At 40.2% G+C, this 22,658-nt stretch overlaps 1 protein-coding gene across 1 annotated transcript in view; it reads left to right on the top strand.

The window, feature by feature from the left end:
• The window catches only part of LOC147313987 (solute carrier family 12 member 9), an 85,508-nt gene that overhangs the window by 48,264 nt on the left and 14,586 nt on the right, over positions 1–22,658 (top strand). The window contains exons 9-10 of the mRNA XM_086260735.1: positions 4,676–4,800; positions 20,255–20,447. Coding sequence (XP_086116861.1) covers positions 4,676–4,800; positions 20,255–20,447 — 318 coding nt within the window. The remainder of the gene's footprint in view (positions 1–4,675; positions 4,801–20,254; positions 20,448–22,658) is intronic.

The raw sequence follows: 22,658 nt of genomic DNA, 5'->3' as shown, positions 1-22,658 counted from the left end.
ATGCAGGGAGAGAAAAGTATAAATGGTTGAAAAGAAGACTGAAGAGCATAGGGTTGGATGGTGATCTGACAATATAGGCTGCAACCCAAGAAAAATAAATGGTATGTATGTCACTTCCAAAGGACGTCAATAAACTTGGCAAAAACAAAGCAAGATGAACCGGACAAAGCCGCAACAGCCTGGCACTTCCTCCTTATGCTGGTCATCAACTTTGTCACACACTGCTGTGTGATGGCGTTCCACTCTTCAACCAGCATTTGTCATATGTCAACCAACATGGTTGTGTTGAACGCTCTGGCTATAACAGTACGCCCAAGCTGATCCATAGTTTTAATTCTACTGTCCAGCACTAATCGGGCACTGATGTGTTGTTGGGACAACTTAAATTGTTGTTGTTGGATTCAGTTCCAGCTTTCATCACTGTTGATGCTTGACTAGTCATTTTTACACTGCCGGTGATGTTTGATAATGTTTGACCACAGTTTTAGGCTTAAGTTTTAGGCTGGTCCTACAGGCCGGGCGTTTGGTTTCAAATAATCTCAATGGAATCTAAAATCTTGTTAAGAAACGTGACAGATGTGAACATTTTTGATGACTCGTAGGCAATTCAGATGGATACAGACCTGTCGATAGCCAGCAGGTGTTCTCCAGCCGGTAATCGTGAATCTTGAGTTGGATATAAGAGTTGAGGGTGGCTATGTTATGGACATGGATGCAAATTTAATCTGAAATGACTGCTGATGGAATCCGTGTTAATATAAAACAGTTGTTTGAGTCTTTAACAGACGATGGGAGAAAGCAGAGCTCTGTACAACAAACATCTTTCCCCTTTGTTGGTGTAGAGGAACATTGCCTCCTTGCCTCTGTGATGTCTTTGTTTTTGATGCACAGTTTGACTGATGTCAGTTATACTTTGCTCCCTGGTTACCTTACACACAAGGAAACTCCAGAGTTTGGGACCAGTACCGGTCCAATCGTTTGACATTCTAGTCTGTATTTGAGTGTTAACGTGATAGGATCATTTTACGTTTTATAAATACTAATATAATAAATTGTAGACTATGTCTTCATAGTCAAGTTATTTTATAACCCTCTTGAATGAAAGGTGAAAGTCTTTAATTCTTGATTGTTTTAGTTCAAATTCACTGTGGTGTTGTACCGAATTGTCTCTGTCCTAACTGATGGACCCGGCTTTCTGCATCTGGACTCAAATACACACTCTAGAATGTGCTGTATGATTGTTACCTGTAATGCTTAGCCATGTCTGGAAAAGCACAGTTCTGTAGTAAAAAGCATTACTCAGCTTTTTCCACTTTATTCTTTTTATTTAATAAAAACGTGTGTGTGAGCCTTTACACTGCAAGGACCTGTGTGGCAATTAATGCACACTGCTCTCCAGTAAAAACAGTCTTTTAAATCAGCGCATAATAGCGGGATGGTGTGTGTATGCACACACAAACGCAACTCATTCACACTCAGTTGGTGTGCTGTCAGAGCGGTTGTACATGCAGGCCTGTGTCTGAGTTAATGGCTAATTAATGCTCTGGTAGAGCCAGCTCCCACGGGTGCACTGAAGAGACACCCACTGACTTTGACTGTCAGAGGTCAGCAGTGCTCCCTCACACACTTTCTCTTTTTCACTTGTCTTCCTCTCTCTTCTTTGTCTTCCCCCACTTCTCCAGCCTCACTGCTCCCTCGGTGCATCTGGTGACCTGTTCTCCCCGCCTGTCAATAATGTGACATCATTAATTTCAACTCCCCACCGTTACATTTTCTCCCCCCTCTCTCTTTCTCAGTGTACATCTGCCTTATGGTGGCTGCTATCTCCCCTCCACACATACCAATAATATATCCTTGAGCTCATGAATATGTTCCCCAACTCTGGAGACGTTTCTCAGTAGCAAATCATAAAACACACAATAAAAGGAGAGAGAGAGAGGCGGTGTTCTGTGTTTGTACAGTACAGCAGTTACCTCCTTGGTCTGTGCAATCAGGCCCTGCAGCTCACAAACACATATAAAAAGCCCACTCCATGATGATGAAACGACTGCAGGAAATGTTTCATTCGGCACAGACGAGCTAATGACGGTCTTTACCTGAAAGATTTACATGTGCTGTTTCTCCACCAAAGTGAAGGTGAGGTGCTTGAGGAACGGAAGGTAGCAGTGGGGAAGATATCCATTTCTGACAATTTAGTCGTGTTCGCGCCACAATTCAACAGAGATTGTTGCAAATGAGTGTAATTTACACACTGAATGAACAGCTAAGCTATGGTTTGCGTGATGGTGATAATGTGTTGTGAAAGTAGCACACATGTATTACTGTGACATTAGAGTTTTGTTCAAATGAGGGATAGTTGAGCTGAGGAGGGGGGTGATCATGTGTGTTTATTTTTAAAGTGTAGTTTCACGTCAAATACATCTGAGATATCTGCTTGTAATATTCTCTTGGATGTAGATACAGTTGATATTTACAACCATGAAGTGCAACATAGAATAAATTAAATAAATGTCACACATTGAGTGTTATTTTATAGTTTTGATGTCCTACACGTTGTTGCAAATAATAAAATAAAGAAATGGAGAAGTAGTTTCCATCTTAAGAAGTCTCTCAAAGTAGAATGGGAGCCAGAACCTGAACCATCCCGTAGCTGTGCTACTAAAGGCTCAGATTGTTTGCCCCCCTTTTCCACTCCTGTTGCTCAATGTTCACTGCCCCAGTTGGCCGTCGCAGACCCTGGTTCTGCAAAAGGTTTCTTCCTATTAAAAGAGCGTTTTTCTTTCCCACTCATGCCAAGTGCTGCTAAAAGGAGATCACTTCATTTTGGAGTCTTCTTTCTAATACTGTAGAGTGCTTAGCTTGCAATATGTACTGCTGTAAGGTAGCTGTTGTTGTAAATTTTCTCTTTATAACTAAAACTGAATTGAAGTGAATAGAATAAAAAGTTTGAAGCATTTACAGAAAGAGCAGGAAACCCTCAGAATTGAGTTTTCAGTTTAGCACAGTTGTCTGTGAAGCTTTTAGCTATACTTATAATTTAATAATGATTTGAATTTCTGATCTTAAACTTTGCTATCAGCATTTAGTGGCACATTCTGCAACTTGTAGTTTGAGACAAGCAAGTAAAGTGAGTATTAGTCTTATAATTGACACATTTTAATATTTACTCCTAGCAGCTCGTGGCTCAAAGTCAAGAACAACATAATTTGGTATAAAATTCAAATTGTGCTGTAGCTTTGTGCATATAACTTAGCCTTTTGCATTTCTGGTCTAAATGTAGGTTTTTCTTTTTAAATAAATTTTTGGTTAGATGCCTGAAATTATGACTGCTTTAGGCATTTTCACATTTTATTTTCCACCATTTAATAAATATGTAAATACCCCATTTTTGGCTTTTGTGTTTTAGGGAATAAGATGGCTAACAAAAGGCTAAATGAGCGTTCATAAGTTGCCCGGGATATTCTACATCATCACATCTAACACAGAGATGACCTGTGACAGTCATTCAAAAAATAATGTTTTTTCTTTCACGGCTTAATAGTAGTGTGTTAATTCTAGGTTGATTACAGGGTACTGGTAAAACGAGGGAGAAATATATATTTAAAAGAAGATGCATATGCAGCAACAGTCTAATACTCCAGTATCCAAAATGACCATTTCTAGTCCAAACATTAAGCTATGTCATTGTGATTTATTATGCTAAGTAAACTGTTGTCAGGTGAAACAGTCGAAGCTTTTACTGTCTTTATTCGTGACTTCCCCGTCCAAATATTACTCGCAGTGAATTGCATAGAGCCTTGTTCACACATTCTGATATCAGGGAACATGGCAGGGAGCAGGGCTTATAATGAGGTCATCATTTCCCTGCTCCATTAGAAGTCAACTAGTGCACCTCTGTAAGAAAGGGTGAGTCTCATACATCTATGTGCTGTCATTATTATTAGATGTACGGCTCTCCCCCTGAATCGGCCACTGAGAATATAAAGTGCAAGCGGATGTGGCTGTTTTGTCACGTAGCTGCCATAGCTAACATAGCTGCCTGTCTGAACAGCAGGCTTGATACCATCTTAATTAAAACTCAACATTAGCCTCAGTAAGTGGCTCCCAAAGTGGAGCCAGATGACCACCTGTGGTCCTTCCAAGATCCCCAGAAAAGTGTAGAACAGTTTAGTTTAACGGTGTCTTGCTCCCTAGATGCTAGTCTAATCTATCCTTTATGTCACCTCTTTGCCACAGTGGAGCTAGATAATCATATCTCACAGCAAAAAGGTTTCTTGGGACCAAAACTCAATTATCTAGGGATCCTTGGCTTGAAAATGTATGGAACCTCTGCCCTTGTTAAGACCTCACTTTAAAGCCTCTGAGACGTTTTAGCTCCAACAATTCTCTGATTGCTGGTATTATTTTATATATTTATTTTTGGTTATTTTATATTTTTGGAAAATATCCAGCTAAGAGGCAAACAAAGCTCAGATGTATCAGAGCAGCTGACATGGCTTTAACTTCATATTTTAGATTTTTGGAAGTGAAAAGTTGTTAGGCGCTGGAAAAAAGTCATAAAAAAAGAATAAAATGCACTGTTCTGACTGTAGAATGTAGTATTGCTCTAAATGCTAATCTCTTCTCTGTTTGTCTTCCCCCTTCTTTCCCTGCTTCTTTGTTTCGGTCATTCTAGCTGGTCCTGTTTTCAGGGAAGCTCAACACCATCGCCAGCATTGTGACCATTTTCTTCCTGCTGGTGTACGCTGCTGTGGACTTGGCTTGCCTCGCCCTAGAATGGGCCTCGGCACCTAATTTCAGGTACACACACGTCTGGTAATTTACACACACATGTAGACAGAGATTCTGTGCCATAATAAAAGCTCATGGCTTTCTTGCACATGTTCTCCATCACTTTTTCCTGACTCACTGAGCACACTGCGCTCCCCATTGTATTTTTTTCCCTCTGCTATTGTTTATGTATATGTGTATTTGGAGGTGGTTGTTTGCCAGCTGGATGCTGCTATAGCGACGGTGTACTAATTAAAAGACATAAAACTGGCCACTGCTTATAGCCCCATATTGGACAGGGACTGACAATAAAACTGTTTGTTTTTGTGGAGGCGCAGCCTGAACTGGATGCTCAAGCTACAGCGTGTGGAGATGCTTAGAGATTTAAATTTACAATGTTTGTGGAGTGTGTGTGTGTGTGTGTGTGTGTGTGTGTGTGTGTGTGAGAGAGAGAGAGAGTGTGTGTGCTGTGTTTGTATTCCTAGGATGCTTGCAGTGATTCTGATTTATAAAAGCTCCTGGAAACCATTCTCACATAACAGTAGCACAACTCTGTGTGTGTGTGTGTGTGTGTGTGTGTGTGTGTGTGTGTGTGTGTGTGTGTGTGTGCATGCACATCCCTGTCTCAATGACATCATGACACAGCCAGGCATTTGATTCGATCTGCAACTTTTTATGACTCATTTCATATTTTCTTTGTGAGGTGTTGATGGTGTCACACGAAAAATCTCTTGGAAAATCCAATAACCTGTATTATTGTGTTTTTTTATTTTTTTATTTTAAAGATTCATACTTTCTCCGCTGGCTGTGAAATACATTTCCAATGTGTTAACTGCCACTGTTTTTATTTGTTATGGGGGAAATGGAACTGTTTAAAAACCACACTTCGCTTTATTGTTGTGACAAATTGCCTCCAGCGCTGCATTTGCCGTTATATATTCCTCTGCAGTGATAGTTGGAAATGAGGCAGAAGACATGTTAGAACACTTCTGCCCATATCAAGGACACATCAGTCAAGTGAAGCCGAAATCGGGATACAGCAGCAAACGTCAAACATACTGTATGTGAGGAAAAACAAAGAGGTTGATAAGTAATTCGTGTAATATTGGATCTGGGCGCAGTGGGATTTATTCAGCTGTTCTCTGAACATTTAGGTGCACAATATGAGTGGATTAAACTGATGGCTGCATATTGGAGCTGAGCACCACAATTATACTCCTGGAGAGCAGTTTAGGCATTGAATTCGTCACTTAAGGACATTCACACAGAAAGAGAGCACTTGTAAGATGATGTTCTTCAACAACAGTTGCTTCTATTTTCGATATTGAATGGAACCATTTATTCGCAATAGAACTATTGATCGGGACTCGGTGAAGGTCGAAGATGAAGCGATGCCTAGGAAAATAACAGAGAAATATCATTAGGTGCCCCTTCAGTGAGTCTGTCTGTCCTGTGGATGAACTCCCAACTCCATTGTACTGCATTGCAATAACAGTAGCTATGCTAATTGTTGTTCTGTTTTGCAGTATTGGTTCACATGGCGTAGCAACAAATGAAGCGGGCTTTCACTTACTGAAGCTCTTGTTCGCTCGACCCTGCAGCTTGCATTAAATCTTGTATCTCTAAAGCAGCAGAGATACAATCATTGCCAGCTGTTGTCCATGATGTTGGTGTTTGAGTGTGTCCGACTACAGTACAGCATCCTCTAGGGAGACAGCTGAGCTGTAAGGATTGCCACAGACTTTATCAGGGGTATAAGCTAGCTAGAAGCTGGCTAGTTAACAAAATAATTGCATGGGGATTTTTCACAAATAAACTGATTAAAAAAATAGAACTAAAATTTTACTAAACTTTTTGCCAAATACTAATAAAAAAAACTGATATGTCAGGAATCCCTCTGGTGATATTGTTTAGAGGCATGTGGCATGTTTTTTTCCAGCGTTTTCTTGCGTGCATACAATGTGTATTTACTGCAATCACAACAGAATAAATCCATATCTATAAAATACCTAAGAATGTGTTCATAACTGCTTTGAATAGACTGATGTCCAGGCCCTTAAAGTGCAGAATTAAAAGTCTGTGTCCGTGAGAGAAAATTTTATTTGCCAGCATGTTGATGATTTTTCTGTAGGTCTCAGATAACTACAAAGAAGCAGCAGAAATATAGACAGATAGCAAGTGTCTTTAGTAACGTGTTTGACCTTAAAAATCTCAATCTGAAATCCCCATTTCTGAATATTACCTGCTGAGTCAAATGAAGTCAGTATGGCACAGAAAGGTTTTAGAAAGCTTCACGGATATAAAAGCATATTAACATGAAAAAAGGCAAGAAATCCAAACAAAGATTTTATATAAAATGTACATAAACAGAGACCCTGAGAAACAGAGACATGAAGCGAAAGAGAGACAGAAGCAGAAAAATGCAGAGAAATAACAGAAGGCTGATCTGATACTGATGAAGAAACTGTGCATCTGTTCTGTAGCTGTCTGCTCACTGAAGCTAGCTGAAGCTTCTCCTCTTAGACTTGGTAATCGCGACTTAGTAAGAACATCAGTTAAAAATGCACCTTTAATAGCTTCTTGTAAGTATCATTCAAGTTTGCTTCCCCAATATTTTAAGTTTGGCTATATTCCAGAAAGATAAAAAAAAAAAGCTACTTCCTCTTTTTATCTCTGGAAACTGCTGCACGACCAACATTTCAGCACTGGAGGATCTAAGCGTGTGAGTCGGTGCATAAACATGACAGACTGTCAGAAATGTAGCGTGATCTGAGGCCATTTGAGGTTTATATTCTGTAGGATACTTAGAGGTCAGTGAAACTCTGTTAAAATGGAGCTGATGTCCTCTTTATTTTGGTAATAGCCTTACTACAGAGTTCTGAATAAGCTCCAGCAAAAGCTACTGAAGCTTTGGAAATTCACTCAAAAGCATGTCTTCTATGGGGGAAAGTTTTCACTTTAAATTTTGGCAGAAATGTTTCAAAGCTGCGATTCCTTCATCGGTATTCTTCCAAATTAGCAATGGCTAACTGCCACAGGAGTGCACTGTGGACACCAGTACACACTGTATACTTTAGTGAACAACGGGTTGCTCAAAAGTGAGTGTGAGAGAATAAGTAGCTTTGAGTGTGCCACACTCAGTACCAAGTGTTTCCTCTGGTGCCCTCCATATAGAGTGCTGTGTGCTATCTGCTCATGCCTCGTTATCAATATGTGACCGCTGGCAAAGGCTACAGGACACAAAGTTAGCCTCAAAACTTTTCCCACTATCCCCTCTCTGTTGGCCGAGGGGACCAAGGCCTCCGGAGCTGATAAGATGATGTGTGTGTGTCGTCCCCCCCCCACTGTTAATTCCGTTAGTTCACTGTTGCTGTGTCACTGGGCAAATTTGAACGCCAGTTGTTTATGTGTTTATTCGTTCAATTTTTTTTTGTCTTTCTCTGTGCTGTCTCTCTCTGTGCTCTCTGTCTGGCTCTCTCCCACATCTCTTTCCAGGCGAAAAGAATTAAAAGCCATTTAGTGCTGTCTCTCCCCCTGAGAAATACTGTGTAATTAGCATAACTAATTTAGCAGAAATATTTCCCTTTCCCTTAAATTTGCTGTTGCGTAGGGGAGGGAAGGGGGCTGCAATTATGATGTAGCGGAAAAGATGCCTGCTTGTTAAGTGTGTCTGTGTGTGTGTGTGTGTGTGTGTGTGTGTGTGTGTGTGTGTGTGTGTGTGTGTGTGTGCGCGCGCGTGCATGTGTCTGCACAGAGAGAGTTAAGGTATGCAATTTTAGAGCCTGGGTGTTTGTCTGACATCCCCGTCACGCTTTCTGTTTTGTTTTTTTTGTTTTTTCTGATCACTGATGTGTGAGTGCATGTGTGCGCTTGCTTGCGTTCCCCTTTATTGGTGTGTGTTTGAAGCTTTATCTTTATTTATGCGTTTTTGTGGGAAGAGGCTTGTGTTGGCCGCAGCTTTATCAGCAATGGCCCCAGCTGCGTGGAGTGGTCCTGCTGCTGATGCTGCACAGGCACCAGCCACTTGGACTAGTGGCTTAAACGCGCATGAACACGTGCATGTAAAACACACACACACACTGTATGGTAGGGTCACTGGCCAAGAATCAGGACTCGACTGTGTGCTCTGCATTGATGCCAAAGGGTGTTTATGGAAGGCATAGAACTCACAGATGCAGTGACCTTCAGTTAGACAAAAAACAAACTTTTACCAGCTTGTTGCCATGTGATGCCCAAATTACAACTGTGTTCTCTTTAATCGTCTTTGTAATAACGTGTAAATTGACAAGCCATCAGCTCCAAAAACAAAAGCTGGGTCAGTCCTTTGTCCAAATATGAGTCAGCCAGTGTTATTAAATGAGATTGGGGTAGTGTAAAAATCCAGATGGAAGGTCTGGATGAATGAGAAAAAATAGGTTGTTAGAGAGTCATTATCTGTTAATGGAGGGATCTGACTTGGTGATGGTCCAATATAAAGTTGCCTTACAAAATTCAGTTTATTGTACAAGAATAAAGCATAATTGGAACTAGATCTATATGTTTTATGTTATAAATCTGTATCAGAAAAGAGTGTGTAAGTTACACTTTTAAATTAATACATTAAAGTTAGCAGGCTAACCCCTGCAAGCTGCAGGTATCACTGTTAGAAAGAGACAGGGTGGCTGCTGTCAGCCTTCAGCAAATTACAAGATATCTGCCAAATTTTAGTCTGTTTTTAATTTAGTTGAGCTGTTGCTTTGTAAAACAACTGGGAGCTAGACGGGAGCACATGAACAGATACATTTTCTTTAGTTTTAAGTCAAGTCAAGTGGCTTTATTGTCATTTCAACCATGTGTAGTGGTAGAGTACACAGTGAAACGACACAGTGTTCCTACAAGACCATGGTGCTACATATGACATATAACAGACAATCAGCACAGGACTACAGGACTATGTGCAAAAATTGCAAAAAAACCCCAAAGCAAAGACAGTGCAGACACAACAGTGCAACAGAAATGTGCAAACGACTGAGCATTGTGCAAAAGGTTACTGGGTGTATGAAGGTGTGCATGTGTATGAGATGAAGAACAGTCAGTTTGCTTCTTAGGTGAATCAAAAGGTGGAAACGGTGTGACTTGCCCAAATGGGCAAGCAGCTTTACACTCAACTTGCCCAACATTTTTTTTTTTTACAGGCCAACGGGCACTGTTTCATTTATTGTGTTGAAAGCTGACCTGTACTAACCTTCTACTGTTTGCCCTTAAATTCTATGGCAACCATTTGTGGTTAAACTGCATTTCAGGAGTTACAGAAAAGGAACACTGTCAGTTTTAAAGGAGACATGAAAAGTAAATGGTAAATGGACTGATTCTTTTTATATAGCACTTTTCTACTCTCCTGGAGTACTCAAAGCGCTTTGTACAACACGCCCCATTCACACAAGCACTGTTTTCTATACTTGTCAGTGCTTTCAAACTAACACTCATGAACATTCATAGTCTGATGGGTGCATCGGAGAGCCAGTGGGGGTTAGTATCTTGCCCAAGGATATTTGGCATGCAGACTGGGGGGGAGCCAGGGATCGAACCACCAACCTTCCAATCAGCTGAAGACCTGCTCTACATCCTGAGCTAGAGCCACCCCCTGCTCAGCTATAAAATTGTTAAATAGTATCTTAAAATAATCAACATTTAACTCTATGGCATATGAAATGATACAGGAAGGATTTAATATGGAGGGGAATTGAGGAGAAACCTCGAGTAAATATTGTTAATAAGTCTATAATGAATTAACAAATATTGCAGACTTTAAGTGGAAGTGCCCATGTAATGCCTTTGATTTGTATATTTCAGAGCTGGTGGCATATTTTAAACTTTATTGTATTCTCAGTCTCATTTGGGTCCACAGAGGTGTAACAGGGGACAGAATCACAAAGCATAAAAACACTATTTGCTGTTTTTTACTCTCAATTTTAAGTATGCTCCCTGAATCAACTTTCATAGCCATATATATCACAAGAAGAGCTCTTTCCCTGAACATTGTTCCCTGCACAGTGTTACATTTATCTAACTCCCAGTGGAAATAATTGTTTAAACTTGTTTAACTTCTTCAAATGAAGGCTGGAAAAAATAACCCTTGCCACTTTTTGTGTTTCTTAGCTGAGGTCGAAGGACTCTTCTGATATGTGCCGAGAGTTACCAAATATAACAATAAAGGATTCTGATTCTTCTTCTTCTTCTTCTTCTTCTTCTTCTTCTTCTTCTTCATGGATTCTAACTTGGATATGGCAAATGAAAGGACACGGGGAGGAGCCAATGTAGGGGGGAATCAGTTGGAAACCTCCAGAGCAGTAAGATGAAGTTAGCATGGAAGTAACAACCACTGTAGTTCCTCTGGGTTTTTCTTGAGGATGCGTTAAAAAATGTTTTATAACCTTTGTCTATGCTTTTGCACACATGCAGTTTATGGATGCAGCTTGCCATTCAAGCTTGCTTGCATTAACTGTTAACTTAGCCATCCACCTTTTCAAGGTGCAAGGTACCTTCAAGCTTCAAAACAACAATATGGCAGCGGCTGAAACACTAATGATCAAGCTTCAAAATGTGAGTCCAAAACTAGCGGGTAACATAATGGCTACATCCATGTTTTTTCCTGTATACGGGCCGAATGGTACACACAATTCCCAGTACATGTTTTTTATTAATAGAAAACGTAGTTTCTACAATAGGAAATATTCAAAAATGTATGTTTGGTCATAAACCTTGGTGAAACAGCTGGGAAAAAAACACAAACCATGACAAAGTAATTCAGAAAGGTATATCTAAAACACTTTGCAATTGCCGGCAAATATTATGTGGAAAGTTTATTTGCTGGTTTGTGAGTCATGTTACCGTCTTGCTAGTGTCACTTGGTTTTATTTAACTTTGGCTCCCATACTATCCTAGGCTGATGAAACTCAGTATCAGTAAGCAGCTGTATAATCATATTTTTAAAATGCAAAGTGGATTTCCGAGCTGGATTTCAAATGCAAGAGGACCTGGGAGTTTGGTGAAAATCTGTGTGAAACCCGGCCTGTAATTATTCCTTGGGTGGAGAGGGTGTAAAATTTCAGACATTGAAATTGCAGACAAAAGCATGTAATAGGGAAACACCCCACCACCTCTGAAAATAAAATCCTGTCCGAGGGAGACTTCTGCGAACGATATATTGAGGTATACACTTTGATGTTTGATCCGTTTCATCTTGAGTTTTATCAAGTGCTCCAATTTTCGATGAAAGGCTGATGCTGTAATGTACAGTGGATAACCTTTTGCAAATTGCCATTCATATTCAGCAACTGTGGAGTTCATTCAATTTTTATCAAAGCTACAGAATCCCATCACCATTCAAATGCACTTCAGTATCAGCAAGTGAACACATCACACTTCATAATGCCGTGACACTCTGGCTCTGACTCTAAACCCCTTCAGTGGAATAGTAAGTGGTGCCTCCGCCTGTTGTTGGTTCAGGCCATTATGTTCATCTCAGTACAAAACCAGGTCTAGCCAAGCACTAGAAATCCATCAGCATAGCAGTTACCTATTTACAAAAGCATTATTGCATTATGATTTGAAGGACCGGTCGATCTACGTCCCTACCCTCACCTATGGCCACGAGCTGTGGGTAGTGACCGAAAGAACGAGATCGCGGATACAAGCGGCGGAAATGAGCTTCCTCCGAAGGGTGGCTGGCCTCTCCCTTAGAGATAGGGTGAGAAGTTCGGCCATCCGGGAGGGGCTTAGAGTAGAGCAGCTGCTGCTCCACATCGAAAGGAGCCAGCTGAGGTGGTTCGGGCATCTGGCAAGGATGCCCCCTGGGCGCCTCCTGGGCGAGGTGTTCCAGGCATGTCCCACCGGGAGGAGGCCCCGGGGCAGACCCAGGACACGCTGGAGAGATTATATCTCTCGGCTGGCCTGGGAACGCCTTGGTATTCCCCCGGACAAGCTGGAGGAGGTGGCTGGGGAGAGGGAGGTCTGGACCTCTTTGCTTAGGCTGCTACCCCCGCGACCCGACCTCGGATAAGCGGATGAAGATGGATGGATGGATGGATGGATTTGAAGGCTCTCTCCTGTTTTACAAATAACTGTTGCTCTCTAATTGCAGAAACATGCAGGACTCCCACATGACTTGGATAGCTTGTGTCAGAATTAGCTGGAGAGAAAATGATCTTATGTTACACATTTCAGCTTCCATGTTGCTTATTTAATTTATGTAAATTCATTCCAAAGTGATCACAATTAAGCTCATCAAGTTGCTTTCAGACAACATTAAGGGGAGCTCCTCTGCTGAATGCTTCCTTTCAGTTAGTGATGATACTGATTCAGTATAGTCGATACTCAGTTTACAGATGTTTTTTAAACTGATATTTGTTCATACATGAACACCGTCACTTTGTATCATACTTTGTGAAGTCAAGCCCAACATCACTAGTTTCTCTCGGCGGCCTTTTCAACCTGTGGAACCAAACTGTACAGTAGGATATCTGCTCTTCCTGTACTCAAATTCAAACTACATAATATCAGCCTGACCCAAAAGACTTGCTGATTCAGAACTGAGTATGGACAACAGGGACAGAAACTGATAGTGATTTGCTGTGACATATGTCAGAGTGTAGGATTTCTTACAGAAAGGCAGAGGCCTGTAATATGAGGGGGATTCAGAGCTTGTTAAGGTGACTTCAGCTTTAATCCTTGTTTTTCATCTTATTAAGGTCCATCACAGTGGTAACTTGCGTTCTGGAGCAGGTTATGTATGGATTAAGAGATCAACAACTGAAAGGTGACCTCACTATTCTTGAAAGATTCCATAGACCCTAATGTGCAGGCAGTAAGAAGATCTATAGGATTTACAGACCACCCTTTCTGGTTCTGAAGAACAACTGTATTCCTTGGATGTTGTTTTTTTTTTTTTTTTTATCTTAAAATGCAACACCTAGGGCTTGTATTGGATGACCTTTATGTATAAAGTTCATTTAACAGTTTTATACATAAGAGAGAGCTGATTTATACTCTTTGTCTGGTTCTTTACTCTTTTTTAACATTTTTACAGTTGCTGCTTATATTTCTAAAAGCAGTTAATAGAAGAACTGAGGTAATATAATCGATTGGAACTGTATGTTTATAGAGACTGAGATACTTCCAAGTAAATTAGCCGATAGTATTCACAATGACAGAAGTTATTTTTATGATAAGATAAAGTATTTTGGAATATGTTTAAAATAAAAGGTTACGGTCTAAATTTTTTCTGCTTATGCTATTATTGACAGGAAAACCAGAAGAGCTTGTTCACACGCATGATCTGAAGTTCTAGATGTGTTTGTAGAGTACAAACAAATTCAGCTATGAAATATAGCTGAATCATAGATTTGTACACCAGTGTTGTCCAATGTTTGCAGGAGATTGTCATTGGCTCCCCTTTGCTAGTGATGTTAGGTTATGAAAGCTGCAATTGATTGGGAATATTTTGTGATAGGACTTCAGACTTACTAATCGTGAACATGTAGAGACAAAAGATAAAACGGTGTGTTTTCTAATGAAGGTATTCAACAGCAGAAGAGAAAAACCTTAGTAGGACAGGACATACTATATTCCCTTCAAAGAAAATAGAAGAGATTTTAAGAAAAAATAATGATGCAAAAAACTTATCCTGCCATGATTCTCTTGTTAAATTGCATGAAGAGTTTTCAGATAATATTCTGACTTCTGGTTGAACCTTTGCTCAGGTATCTCATATATCAAGCACTAAGAGGAAGCGGATGCAATTTACCAGGCTGATCCAATATCAAATGATCTAAGGTTTCTTAAGGTCAGTCCCGTCCCCACTGGTGTTGTGCCAGTGTTGGGGTGCTGCATGACGTAACGTCTCAAACTCACTGACCTCTTACTTAAAGAATCTGGCATCTTCTTCTCGCCTCCCCTTGGGAGTGTATGTGAGGAAGGATAACATTTCTGTCCCTACTTCTCAATTATGACGTGTCTTTTGGCTAAAGCCTGGCCCTCTCTCCCTCTCTCTCTCTCTCTCTCTCTCTGTCTTCATCATTCTGCGTTTCTTAATGTCTCTGGGGATTTGATTGGCAGCATTTTGCTGTGTCAGCTAAGTGACATCAGTTGCTTGAGAACAAGTGAGGCGGGGAGAAAGGGGAGCGTGCGAGGTGAGTGTACGAGGGGACCGTCGTCGCTGATGGTAAAGGGGGGAGGCAGACCGGGTGGGCAAGCTTTTATCGTAATTACACCAACTCTTCGATGAGATGAAGAGAAGGATTAGATGAGACAATTGTGGGCAATGCTGATGCTGAAGTGATCAGGTCAAGAGGAAATAAAAGCAAAGTTTGAAGACAGAAGGCCTGTATGGTACAACACTGGGAACAAGCTAGGAGGGAGCTGAAATATTAAGAAGATACCGTCCTCCAGCAAGTTCAAGTGTTTTACTGTTTCGTCTTCAAAATAGAGGCTTAACTTTCCCTAAAGTGTTAGTCATTAAACTCTAATGAAACCAGCGTTTTTGTAACTTAAACAGTTGCTAACCAGCCATCCATCAAATTCGGTGTGAGTTTCAGTTCCCCATGTTATTTCATTGCTCTTTTAAATGCTTCTGAGAATAGTATGTGTCGCTTTCCAGTGAATGAAGCCTTAGCTCGACTCTCCACTTAGTCCCTTTTTTTCTTATCCAAAAATCTTTCCTTATCCAAAAATGTCCAAAACAGGTACACAGTAACTGAATCCGGAATTATCGAAGGCTTACAAAGTTCAGTTAAAATGGATGCAGAGATTTAGAGGTCAAAAAACTGTGTGGCTCCACTCTGAACTCGCCTAACTTCCTGTCTCTGCCAGACTATCAAAATAAAAGTATACATTTTAAGCACAAGAAATTAAACTACAAACTTATTCCATTATTCCTGATATGTTAATCTGTAAGTATTACTTCCAATATAATACAACACTAAGCAAGTCCAAGATTCTTCCGGCGCCACTCCGAGCTGGCAGTGTCAACACAGAGTCCTTTTTTCTTTTTTTATACCAAATTTCCCCTTGTGGGACAATTAAAGGATTATTCTATTCTATTCTATTCTATTCTATTCTATTCTATTCCAAGCTATAACTTTATAGTTTTAATCATTAACCCAAATTATGTTAATCATATAAACTCCACAAACTGCATCAGCAACTCAGCTGGTGTGACGTTGAGCGTTTCATTATTTCTGTTCTCACCAACCTGATGTGCACCTCATGACAAAAACCATAAACATCTTTCCCTAAAATTAGTTATGTCAAGTTATTTATTTACTCGCTTACCCTCTACCCCTGGATCAGCTGTTTGGAGTGTTTCCAACGGAGAAGTTGCAAAGTTCTTTCTGGTGAACAAAACTGAAGGATGTTTCTTCCATCTGTTCTACTTCTGCTTTTTAAATTTTCATTTGTCGGCTGTTGTAAATCCCGCTCATAAATTGGGCTTATGTTACTAGTGTTTTAGTCACGAGTATTTCTGGCAAATAGGCTGGATCTACTGACTCAGTTACACAGTTAAAAACTGTCATTATTGAGCCAGTACTAAGAAAATTTTTGCCTTAGCAATTTTTGGCTTTGAAAGATTTCACTTTCAGGTTTTTAATCTTAGACTTGCACACATTTCGCTTTGCTCCTTTGCCTTTAACAGCTTGACCAACAGAAAGACTAATGACTACCTCATGGCTGCTTCTTTCAGTTGAGCTCTGTGTTTGTCTTCTCTTTTAATTTAGCTTTCTGGTGGGCCCACCCCCCTGCCCTTCTCTCCGTACTTTAGCACTTCGCTGCATCGTTGTGTTCAGCAGTTGTTGCTTCTGTCTCTTACAAAGAGTCTAAATCTGTAAGTGAATCCAGGAAGGAAGCCCGCCGGTCATTTGAGCTGCTTTGTGTAATTACAGCTATTTTAATGGCTGTTTATCCGCACAGCTTCAGTTATTGCAGGGAAATCGAGGTCAGTTACATGCTCCTCCAAAAATATGAGCATTTCCATCCTCTGTGCAGTTCCCAACTCCATGACCCTCCAACTCGTTTCCACTTAAAACTAGTACAAAAATTCATGCAAGTATTTGTGGATGGAAGCCAGCTAATGTGTCCTTATGCATTCATGCATTCATATAAGAATTTATGCCCGATCACACAAACACTGAAAGGTCTAAAGCAGTAAGCAGCAGCAGCCTATTATCTATGTGTGCTGTTTGTTTTAATTGATCTTGTCACAGCATTAACGCCACATTAGTTTTGATGCTGCTGTGAAGTCACACATTAGGGAATGACTCTGATGTTTAATTATGGTTTGTCTAACATTGAGAGTGAGACATCACTTTTGGTTAAAAAAAAAACTTTAAAAAACACTTTAGCAAAATTATGGCAGATATTAAGTTGGCATAATTTCTAAAATATAGATATTGATTGAAGATTTTTCATTATGAGGTTTACTTAGCCAAGTAATTTAACCTGACTTAATTAAGGTAGTATAATCAAGGACAGATAATAGTATATTGCCCCCAAGAAATTTGCATCTCAAGCTGTTGGAGCATCAGGTAGGAACACAGAACCGAGGTAATGAGAGGCAGAAATTAAAATGTTATGATGTCAAAAGCTAAGATAGTTGCATAAAGACCTTGGTGATAAACCCTAAGGAGCACAATTTAGTCCCTGTAAATTTTGTGTAGTTGATTTCTATAAAATTCATACTTTAAATGTTAGTGTTTTCCAAACAACTGGTAAGCATTCATGTATTTCATGTCTGTGAAAGTACAAAAGTCTCAGCAAGTGGGAATTCACGTGTCACTGAAATTCTCCAGTGAAACTCAGACAAATTAAATTCTTTTATGGCCGTAGCAGCTGTATAAAAGATTCCCTTAGCAGTGGTAAAAATGTGTCCAGTTTCCAGATGGCTCTTTCCCAGTTTTTATCTTCTTTGATATATACTTAAAGAATCCATGGTAAGTAGCACAACTATACACTAGGCAAAGCAGAAGATCACAACAATTATCAAGCAGTCTGAGGCCTGAGATTTTACTTCACAGCATATACACTCTTCATTACACTTTGCCAGTAGCAGGTTTGAACCCCTTTTGCTTTCAGAACTCCCATAATTTATCATGACACAGATTCAAGAAGGTACTGGACACACCTGAGAGATTTTGGATCATTTTGGTATGACTGGATCAGGCAGATGTCCACCACATCCCAAAAGTGCTCCTGTGGATTGACATTTGGTCACTGTGGAGTGTATTTGAATACAGTGATCTTATTTTCAAGTTTGAGATGATTTGAGCTTTATGATAAAAATGTGATATTCTGCTGGAACTAGCCATCAAAAGATGGTACACTGTGGTCATAAAGAGATGGAGATGGTCAGCAGCAACAACATTCAGGTAGGCTGTGACATTTAAATGATGCTCAGTTCATACTAAGGTGCCCAAAGTGTCCCATGAAAATATCCCACCAGCCTGAACCATTGACACAGGGAAGGATGGATCCACTCTTTATTGTTGTTTATGAAAAATTACTTTTTTAATGTTCTGTTCTCTCTTTGTTTTTGTTTTTTTTGCTTTTTTTTTTAACACAGCATGCTTATACAGATTCAATTGTAAACAATTACTAGCATATGTGGACTTGTAAGCATGGAGACGGAAAAAAAGAAAAGAAAAGTAAAATAACTGAGGAGGTAAAAGAAAGTAGAAAAAAATAAATATATATATATGTATATAACAATAATGAATAAATAAATAATTGTTCTCTACTTTTTGATGAGTCTGTGTGAATTATAGCCTCAGTTTCCTGTTCTTAGCTGACAGGAGTGACAGCTGGCGTGGTCTTCTGCTGCTGTAGCCCATCTGCCTCAAGGTTTGACATGTTGTGCATTCAGAGATGCTCTTCTGCATGTCTTGGTTGTAACGAGTGGTTATTTGAGTTACTTTTGCCTTCCTATCAGCTTGAAGCAGTCTAACCATTCTTCTCTGACCTCTTGTATCAACACATTTTCACCCAGACAACTGCTGCTCACTGGATAGTTCCTATTTTTCAGACCATTTTCTGTACAAATCTTGACATGGCTATGTGGTAAAACCCCAGTAGATCAGCAGTTTCTGAAATACTGACTCAAATCACCTTTCTTCCCCATTCTGATGCTCGGTTTGAACTTCAGCAGCTTGTCTTCATCATGTGAACGTGTCTAAACGCATTCATTGGCTGTCATGTGACTGGCTGATTAGACATCCTTTAAAGTATTTATTTAAGTATTAAAAGCATAGTTGGTGTCTGATTAAATCAGCAGTTAGCAGTTGCTAACTCTAAAATTAGCAACTGCTAATTGCTAATAAAAATTGACTGGAGAATGGGAGCAGTACTATTCTGGCTGAGAATGTAATTCTTTGCTCCTGCCAGACATTACTCATTCAGTAGGGCCTTCCCTTAGTTATCTTTCTCAGCCCAAGTACATGTACAGCCATGTTAGGAGAATCTTCATTCCATTGCAGCTGCTGTTTCACTAAACTCCTTGGTGGTTTGTTAAATCCTTCTCATTTTAAAGAACATTCTGACATTTTGGGAAATCTTTCTTCAGAGGTGTGCGATGGAAGCTGGTCACTAACAAAAGGTTTGTCTGACTGTATCCTCTGAAGGAGTCCAATCAAACAGCGACGCACAAATGGAACATGCTGTTTATTACGTGGGATTCAGAATTTTACAGACATTTCAGACGGTCTGTTTGTGTTGCCCTTGTTTATAAAATGTCAATTTTAAAGTGTAAAGTAGGCCTTCGCAATGTCTGTTTTTTCATACATCTAATTTCACTGGGCTCTGCAGTAGAAGCGTATTTGCATTTTTAAAAAGCCAAACCAAAGCTATGCTGCTATTGATAGAAGTTATTGTGAAAGGGAGATTGGCAGTTTAAATCTGTACCCCTTACACAGCCAGAACTTTGTAGAGCTCACCCACCTTTATTTCAATGCAACTAAACTTTAAATACTCTGAAACAGTTTACTATAGTTGGTTTACAAGTGTCTACTTATTTGTTTGGTTGGTAATTTCAGAAAAACCTTATACCCTATAGTACCATCTGAACTTAGTTTAGATTATGTGAATGCATTCAGTGCAGACCAAGCACACTTGGTCTCCTTTTGAATGAACTTGGGAAACAAGTAAAAAGAAACAGGCATAGAGCAGAGAGTTAAACTGCGTTTGTTTCCTGCAGGGTTTTTTCTCTCGTTTCTCAAGGCTTGATTTGAAAGCAAAGCAATATCTCATCTTTAGAATATTAGAAGAGTCAAAACCATTTAGTTAGTAAGAAAATAGTAATGAGTATTAAGTTAGAAAACAATTTTTAAAAAAAAGCACAAATATCCCTCCAGTATTGAATGACTTCAGAGGTTTGCAGTCTGTTTTTCTGGAGGGCTGGTGGGGGGGTGGCTAATATTCTAATGTGGTGCTCTCTTCACCACCCTTGTTTTCTCCCCAGGCCCACCTTTCGTTATTTCACCTGGCACACATGCATATTGGGCATCATCGGTTGCGCCATCATGATGTTCCTCATCAATGCCATCTACGCCTCGGCCAGCATCGCCTTCATGCTCCTGCTGCTTCTGCTGATTCACTACCTCAGTCCCACCTCCAGCTGGGGCTACATCAGCCAGGCTCTCATTTTCCACCAGGTCTGACACACACACACAAACACACACTCAGTATTGCCTTGTCATTACTATAGCAACTAAAATCTCATCCCCTCAGCTTTACAAGAGCCCGTACCTCTGCCAAGCAACCATTCTATCAGGTTTATAGAGACACAAACGAATACAAACACAGACAGTTCTCCGCTGCCTCTCCTCAGCCAATGATTTTGCATTTAGCAGACAAACACACACATTTTCCCCTCTCTCTTTTCTCACTCATGCCGCCTTGTCATCCCTACAGCAGCTATCTGTCACCTTTATATCAGGCTTAGCAGACACACACACACACCTACATCTATTCCCCCGCAAAGCTCTTTACATTTATGACACTGATACACACAAACAGAGCTTTACATCATCCAGCTCTTCATGTCCTCTAGCGGGCCAGCCTGTTGCTCTCAAGGAGACAGCTCACCGTTGCCAGGACGGCCCACAGCCGAGTGGGGGAGTCATTGCCAAGGCTGCAGAGAGGGTGTCTGGGTTTGCCACTCGCTTGTCAGGAGGCAGAACATGATTACAACCACTTAACTTATTGCACTTTTCCTCCAAATCCTCACCACCCCCTTTTCCCATTTTCTTCTAGTATCATCTCCTCCCACTTCTGCAGTTTCTCTTACACAAGACACAACACTGAGGCAGCAGCTACTCTCAAGTAATTCAATTGGCCACCCTTGATAGCTCTGTTTACCAGAATGGTGGTGATAGGTACGGATGAGGGCTGAAGACTGGTTTATTTAAACCTGCACTTAGCTGGTCAGTCATATTACTGCTTTGTCAGTAGTTGAATAATATTTAAAATGTATTTTAACATATCATCAATCAATCTATGAATCTCTATTCCATTATTAAACACTCAATCTATGTGTAGTTATTATTATAATAATTATGTAAAGTCCTTTGTTATAGTTTTTAATCCATATAATAGCTACCATAGCTTTTTACCCCTCAGCTGTAAAAGGCTGATGGGCGGGCTGTTGCCGTTGACACCAGAGTTCATCAGTGTGATAATTTGAGAACCAGGTGGTGTACGATTTTCATTTAGTACCATAGGTACATTAATCTCAGTGACTTCAACTTCAAGGTTAAAGTTAGAGGTCAAATTTTCTAAAACTCTGAACACAATAACTCAAACGAGGTGACAAAGGATTTTCATCCCACAGGTGAAGCTACTAGAAATCTTAGACATCTTCAAATCCCACATGGGGGCTGGCCATTAGGGAATGATATTGCATCACTTTTCAGATCTGGCAACTACATCCACTTTTTGTTTACAGTCTTTGGCTGTAATTCATATTTTTAAAAACAGCTTGGCTGACAGTCAGTTAGAATTCCAGTGTTTTTGTTGTTGTTTTGTTATGTCATTATAAAATTAAGTGACCTGTTAAATCACAATGTGTTTGAATATTTATCCAGCGCAAAATTGATTTGACACTCTAGATAAACATTGCCATTGCGAATGTCATCTTTAATGACAATAGGCTGCTGGCAAACAACGAGGTACTTATATCAGTGCATCCGCACTTATTTCCAAATATCTAAAATGTAAGTCATAAACCCTTTGAATACTCATTTCACAAATGAGCCTCAGCTTGGCCCTCCGAGCCTTCAAACCTCCCCAGGCAAAGAGCGCAAATGATTATACTGATGGGCTCAGCAGAGGAGACCATACATGCACATTTACTGAGCTCATGCATACACTTGTCCAATGCTCCTGCACCCTCGAGTAGTAACCAGTGTGGCGGTCTGCCAGCTGGGTGACATTGAAGCAAAGCAACAAAAACAAAACACAGCATTCTACAACGACAGCAACAGCAACAAAAAAATCTCAATTGGAGATAACAAGCAGCTGACAACAGAGTTTAGGAAAGAAAGTGAGAGGAGAAAAAGACAAACTGAGGCACCAAAGCCTGATGGTATCATGGGAAAAGAAAGAAGGAAGCAGGAATATAAGGAGGGAGTGGGGTTGAGTGATTGAGAAACTAAGTGATGGATGAGACCGAAGCGACAGTGAAATGATGATAGTCTGATGGATGAGAAGATGGGAAAATGGAGAGATAAAGGAAGACAGATGATTAGATGAGTGGAGGCAGTTGGACGCTGCCTCTGGGACCATGTTTTGTGTGTGTGTGTGTTTTACAGCAAAAAAACGAAAACAAGTGTGACAATCATGATATAATAATGCTGGTTGCATCC

The sequence above is a fragment of the Aulonocara sp. 'chitande type north' Nkhata Bay genome, linkage group LG14, assembly GCF_057382095.1.
Source record: "Aulonocara sp. 'chitande type north' Nkhata Bay isolate Kocher_YH1m ecotype deep benthic linkage group LG14, A_spYH_male_GT1.1, whole genome shotgun sequence".
Taxonomy (NCBI): domain Eukaryota; kingdom Metazoa; phylum Chordata; class Actinopteri; order Cichliformes; family Cichlidae; genus Aulonocara; species Aulonocara sp. 'chitande type north' Nkhata Bay.
This window is presented reverse-complemented; position numbering and strand designations above follow the sequence as displayed.